General features: G+C 37.7%; 1 protein-coding gene across 1 annotated transcript; it reads left to right on the top strand.

The window, feature by feature from the left end:
- Positions 1 to 4,152: 4,152 nt before the first annotated feature.
- LOC308640131 (olfactory receptor 1L4) lies at positions 4,153 to 5,088 on the top strand (the record flags this gene model as incomplete). The annotated part of the gene is made up of 1 exon (XM_081278447.1): positions 4,153 to 5,088. One exon carries the CDS (start codon positions 4,153 to 4,155, stop codon positions 5,086 to 5,088), a length of 936 nt encoding a protein of 311 aa, XP_081134573.1.
- Between the last annotated feature and the right edge of the window lie 2,058 nt (positions 5,089 to 7,146).

Genomic DNA, 7,146 nt, shown 5'->3' with positions numbered 1-7,146 from the left:
TGAAAATCCCAATGGAGAAAGTTCAAAAGGATAGAAATATTGTATATTTCCCATACACCCAGGAAGGGAATAAATACTTCCTAAGATGGCGTGGTGTAACTCAAAAGGCTTAGAAAGACTCCCAGTCTCACCCAGTCCTTCCCAATCAAACCCCATAACTACAATGTCATTTATTCAGTTTATGGGTGACAATACTAACCACCGCCTTGTGAATTTCCAAGTGACACAGGCAAGTGGGGTAGAAAGTGTGTATACACACACACACACACACACACACACACACACACCCCTTGTTATTGACAGATATACAAAAGTGAAATGACGTCCCCAAGGCATAAGGAAATATACAGTGCTGTCAGATCCCACTAACTCGGAAGAGGCTAAGCTAGTGCCACTGAGAAACATCACACAGGTTCCAGATTTAAGCACAAAGGTAATCAAATACCCTATTGGCACCAGGGCAAACTGAACCAGGAGAGAAGTAGAAAGACACAGTGAAAGAAAAGGGAAAGATTCCAGAGTCAGATGAATACCTTTACCAGGAGGAGTATAAAGGGAAGTGTCTCAGGTTGGAGGTATCAGCAAGGATTTTCAAGGTCATAAACTCCAATTTAGCACTCCTAATCTATATTAATATAATATATTATACTTAATATATTTTGCATATAATATATAATGTGTACTACCATATATAATATATAATATATATTTATACATACATGAATATCTATAAGAGACTTTTCAATTTTATTTATTTATTTTTAAAAGTTTTTGTGTATATTAACATACTACATACACACACACATACACATACACACACAAACACCCCCCTTATAATAGCCAGTTGTGGAAGAAAAGTATATAGAACGCATGATTCCATTCCTGTTTATAGTGTGCATATAACTTTATGCAGACAAAAACACACAACCCTCATTCTCTGGGAAGTGCAATTATGAGAAACTTTTGAATTATAAAATTCATAGAAAGACTCATTAGTTTTTAAATGCAGACACAAAATCAGACCACAAAAATAAGTATGTAAGATGCTACATAGTAATTAACTCTATTTTAGCCATTCCATAATGTATATATACTTCTAAAAATTAAGTTGTACATCATAAATATACAAAATTAGTTAAGAAATATGTATACTATACAAAATATTTAAAATAAAATATATAAATATAAATACACATACTATATAAAATATATAAAATTATATACATATAATACATAAAATTATATTAGAAGAGAGGGAGAGGAAGAAAACATATATAATATAAAGATTAATATGGAAGTTACTCCTCATTCGAACCCTCCAACATCACTTTAAAAGGCAATAACATTCACATAAATAAAACCATAGCAAACATAACATATAAAAAAAGGGCCAGACGCAGTAGCACACACCTGTAATCCCAGTAGCTCAGGAGGCTGAGGCAGGAGGATCATGAGTTCAAAGCCAGCCTCAGCAAAAGCAAAACACTAAGCAACTCAGTAAGACCCGGTCTCTAAGTAAAATACAAAATAGGGCTGGGGATGTGGCTTAGTGATTAAACGCTCCTGAGTTCAATCTCCAGTATCAAACAAAAAAAAAACAAAAAAGATCTTCATTACAAAAATGGATTTATGGTATATACATTATTTCACACTTGTTTTGATCACTGAAAAAAAAACATCACAGGTGGTACAGTAACAGTGGTAACACAGCTTAGCAATGAAAAGCTCCAGCTCTGTCACCCACTGCCTGAACTCAAATCCCAGCTCTGACACTAACTGCCAGAATAGGTAAGTCACTTAAGTGCACTAAACCCTGATTTTTTTAATCTATAAAATAAGAAAAATAATAGTAACCTATTCTTAGGATCTGGAGGGGAAATATGTAAAAGACGTGCAAATGTCTACTCTAATGTATGGCATATTCAGTGCTAACAAATGTTGGCTGACATTAGCCATCTTATTCCTTTAGACACAGGGTGAGATTTGGTAAAACAATACACTAAAAGTTGTTGATGAGTTCAACTATATGTGCATATGTAGGTTATTTGTGGATTATTATTAGTTGCTGGTTTGATATTATAAGCAACACATAATAAAGATCAGAACATCCTTGTCTTTGTGACACACATTAATGACTATTTCTAAAGGACAGATTTCTTTAAGCTGAATTATTGGATAAAGATGTGTAGATTTTCAGTCCTGACAGAGACTACCAAAAGTCCATGCCAATTTGCCCTCTCGTTCACAGCATGTGAAGATTTGTTTACTTTGGGGTATTAGAAAAGGAAATTATTGTCAATCTGATAAGTGAAAATTGTGTTTCAGTCTAATCTGTATTTTCTGATTACCAAGTATGAACATCTTGCCATGCATCTTCTGTAATAACTATGTTGCAGATATTTTCTGTGAGTCAAGAGCTTATATTCTAGCTGCTTTTTTCTCCTTGCTTATCATCTCTTGGTGTTTCTTTCACAGTTTTCGAGTCATTCTTCCTTCTGCATTTCACTTCTTGCTTGGAATGCTCTTCCCATTCTGATACCACAGAAATATGCCCCTTTAATTTTAGCTATTTATTTCAAAGTGCATATTTTTTCACTTCTAGATTTTTCCTTCATCTGGGTTTGAATTGCATAAAAATTTAGGTTTATTTTCTTGAAATGTTCCAATTGTTATAAATATCAGCCAACAGACAAGACTGTCTCCATTGTAATTTAATGAGCATTATTATTTATTTAGTTCAACATAGATTATGATCAAAATACATGTATAAAACATAAAATACATGTATAAAACATCTAAAAAGAAAGTTACTTATTTTTGTCCATTTTAGATTTTTTTATATGTACATGCCATTATTTTATTATTTGGAATTATTCTGTGCTTTGGCTTAAGGTTAGGAAACTTCCCATCATTATTATAATATTTTATAATTACCTTCTTTGTCCCTAATCTTTACTCTAAATGAATTTTAGGTCTTACTTCCTTTTTTATTTTCTTTTTCTTGCTTTTTAAAATTTGTTTGGAGGGTTTTTGTTTGTTATGTTTTTTTATTTTGTTTTGTTTCATCCCTCTGGTTTATTCTCAACAATTTTTTAGACTTCCTTGCCATTTCAACTGAAATCTTATCTCATTACATTTCCTAATACAGGATGAGTATCAATATTTTGAGATTTATCTTATATGCCTAACCACTTTGATGAAAACTTGATAAGTTTTAGAAGGCTTTCAGATGATTGTCTTGGATTTCCTTAGTACAAAATCATGTCATTTAAAATATTATATTATTTCTAGTATGTATACTCTCTATTTTTTTTACCATTGAGCAATACAACTTAAAACAGGAAATGGGGCTATCCTTGCAGTATCTTTTCTATGATATTGTTGGGAATGGAACTCTAACATTCTAAAGTTCAGTATCCTGTACTACTTGAACATTTAGAGTGAGGACATCATAGTGTTTGATAATCAGAAACAATAACATATTTAAGGAGCTCATTTAGTAACATGAGCTGTTCCTGGTAGTGTTCCTATTTTGAACACATCTCTGAACCAAAATTTTCAATTAGAGTATTCACATCCTATTATTCAAACACAAATATTTAAACAAACATTAAGAAAGTTATGCTCTGAAGACAAAGGAGATACATGAATTCTGTGGCGATCAAGAAGCATTAATTAATTCTGCTGTTCATTTCTATATTATCTCCACTAACAGCACTATCTCCAGCACTATGGAAAGAAGACTCTGAACAAGAGGACCTATTCCTGGGAACCTCAACTGATACTACAGAGACTCAGCATCTCTGTCTCTAAAATAAAGGGAAAAAAAGTTAAATATCAGTCAAGAAACAATCTAAAAAGAATTTTATGAAAGTGAAATGACAACAATTCAGACAAATCAGCCCACATAGATGTTCCTAAAAACACATGGAAAACCATCTTTTTCAAACTTGGTAAGAATCTTGGAGTGTTCTGATTTGATCCCTGATTGATTTTATTTATTTGTCTTGAATTCCATAAAATGAACATATTTTTAAATGACTAACAAATGGCACTGGGCTATGTTTATAGGCCTGAGGTCAGGGGAGAAGCAGTCCTGAGAGATTGCCCTGCACATCTGTCCCACGCCTCTTCCAAAACCTGTCCAGAGACATGGAGTTAAAGAACCAGAGCAGCAGCACCTCGGGCTTCATCCTCCTGGGCCTCTCCTCCAACCCGCACCTGCAGAAGCCCCTCTTCGCCATCTTCCTCACCATGTACCTGGTCACCCTCGTGGGGAACATGCTCATCATCCTGGCCATCCGCTCTGACTCCAGGCTCCACACACCCATGTACTTTTTTCTCAGCAACTTGTCCTTCATGGACATCTGCTTCACAACAGTCATTGTGCCCAAGATGCTGGTGAATTTGCTGTCAGAGACAAAGGGCATCTCCTATGTAGGCTGCCTGGTCCAGATGTATTTCTTCATGGCTTTAGCAAACACTGACAGCTACCTGCTGGCCTCCATGGCCATCGACCGGCTGGTGGCCATCTGCAACCCCTTGCACTATGATGTGGCCATGCGCCCATACCACTGCCTCCTCATGCTGCTGGGTTCTTGCACCATCTCCCACCTGCACGCCCTCTTCCGAGTGCTACTCATGTCTCGCCTCTCTTTCTGTGCCTCCCATGTCATTAAGCACTTTTTCTGTGACACCCAGCCTGTGCTAAAGCTGTCCTGCTCTGATACATCCTCCAGCCAGATAGTGGTCATGACTGAGACCCTGGCTGTCATTGTGACCCCCTTCTTGTGCATCCTCTTCTCCTACCTGAGAATCATTGTGACTGTGCTCAGAATCCCCTCTGCAGCCGGCAAGTGGAAAGCTTTCTCTACCTGTGGCTCCCACCTCACCGTAGTGGCCCTGTTCTATGGGAGTGTCATCTATGTCTATTTTAGGCCCCTGTCCATGTACTCAGTGGTGAAAGACCGGATAGCCACTGTCATGTACACAGTAGTGACTCCTATGCTGAACCCTTTCATCTACAGCCTGAGGAACAAAGATATGAAGAGAGGCTTAAGGAAATTAAGGGACAGAATTCACTCATAGAAAGAATGAAATGATACAATATCATTGTTGGGAGATGACCTAAAAGATGGTCAGATTATCCTTCCTCTTAACCATTTTCCACAAGGCACTCAAAGAGGTCATGAGTGGTGATGATGCTGGCTACCAGTGAGGGCACTTGATGGGAACAAAACCCTTGGTTTCTCTCCATGACATTGACCAAAGACATATTCAATACCCAACTAGTGTCACTAGTAATCCAGGTGTCATGAAAACAGTTTTTGAAATCCTCCACACATGGACTTAATGTATTTCCAAATAAGTCTTTCAAAGAGTTGTAAATCCTGTTTGCTTATAGAAATTACAGGGGTCTGATAGGGAACTGGAAAAGATATCTTGGATGAATCAGCCATTCTGAAGACTGGACTGAACACTGACAGAGGAAGCTTCAAAAGATGAGGAAATGGGCAGAATATCTGAAATACTGGAAATAAATCTAACATGCAGCGACAATAAACATAGCAATGTTTGAGTGACAGAGGAAAGCCCTGTGAGGCTTCTTCAATTTGAGAATAGGTGAACTGGGTGCCATGGTGCATGGCTATAATCCCAGAGCCTCCGGAGACTGAGGCAGGAGGATCAAGAGTTCAAAGCTATCCTTAGCAAAAGTGAGGCGCTAAGCAACTCAGTGAGACCCTGTCTCTAAATAAAATGCAAAATAGGGCTGGCGATGTGGCTCAGTGGTTGAGTACCTCCAAGTTTAATCCCTAGTACCCCAAAAATTATAGAATAAGGTAAATAAAGCTGGAAAGACAGAAGAAACTGCAAACACACTTACTCTTCTCACCCACATTTGAGTGTCACAACAGGTGGATCCTCAATACCCAACTCCTCCCACCTCCACACTTCTTCCTTTGTCCACACGTCCAGCCTCCTCACTCAGTTGCCCTTCCATAGCACAGCTAGGTCATGCTGTGCAAATAGTAGCTTCTAAACCTTAGGACCACAAAGCCAAAGCTTTACTTCTCATTTATACAAAATGTCCACCATAGAAAAGTGTAAGGGTGCTGCTCATTTTAAACACTCAGGGACCCAAGGTTATGGGGCAGCCACCATTATAAACATTAGCCATCCCTTTGTTAGAAGCTGAGAAATGCTGTTGAGGATTTTGCATTTCCATTTAAATACTCTGTCCCAGGAGTGACCCACACCACTTTTGACTAGAACTCTGTCCACAACAAATCTCATGACCCCACCCTAACCCTGGGAGCCAGGAGGCATGGCCCAACCATGTGACCACAAAAAAAGGAGCTAAGCAGGCTGAGGTTGTGGCTCAATGGTAGAGAGAGTGCTTGCCTAGCATGCGTGAGGTACTGGGTTAGATTCTCAGCACCACATAAAAATAAAATAATGGTTATTGTGTCCACCTACAACTAAAACAATTTTTTTAAAATCTGTTTAAAAAAAAGAAAAAGAAAAGGAGCTAAGCACGTTTGGTGAACAGCATTAATGGCTACTACACATCTAAAATAACATGCAAATGCCTCAGTGTGGTAGCTGCTTCATAAAGCCTCCCCAACTATTAATTCCACATATTTGCAGCCAACTGATTTTTGACAAAAACATTAATAACATACATTGGAGAAAGGGCTATCTCTTCCATAAATGGTGAAAAACTATACACACAAACACACACACACACACACACACACACACACACACACACATGCACACACACAAAAGAATGAAGCTAGGCTCCCCATCTTTCACTATATACAAAAATCAACTCAAATGGATAAAGGACCTCAGAGTAAGACCTCCAAATGTAAAATTATAGGGGAAAACACTTTAATACATTGATATAGGCAAAATTTGAGGGTAAAAGTACCAAAAAAATGTAACAAATGGGATTATATCATATTATGAAGCTTCTTCAGGGAGTAGGATTTAGCTCAGTGGGAGAGTACTTGCCTAGGACACAAAAGGCCCTGAGTATGATCCTTGGCCCTAAGAGGAGAAAAAATAAGTTTCTTCACAACAATGGAAACAATATAGTGAAGAGACCACCATCAGAATGCCATATATGGTGACCCATGCCTG

The sequence above is a fragment of the Spermophilus citellus genome, assembly GCF_964194105.1.
Source record: "Spermophilus citellus genome assembly, chromosome: 2".
NCBI classification, from domain to species: domain Eukaryota; kingdom Metazoa; phylum Chordata; class Mammalia; order Rodentia; family Sciuridae; genus Spermophilus; species Spermophilus citellus.
This window is presented reverse-complemented; position numbering and strand designations above follow the sequence as displayed.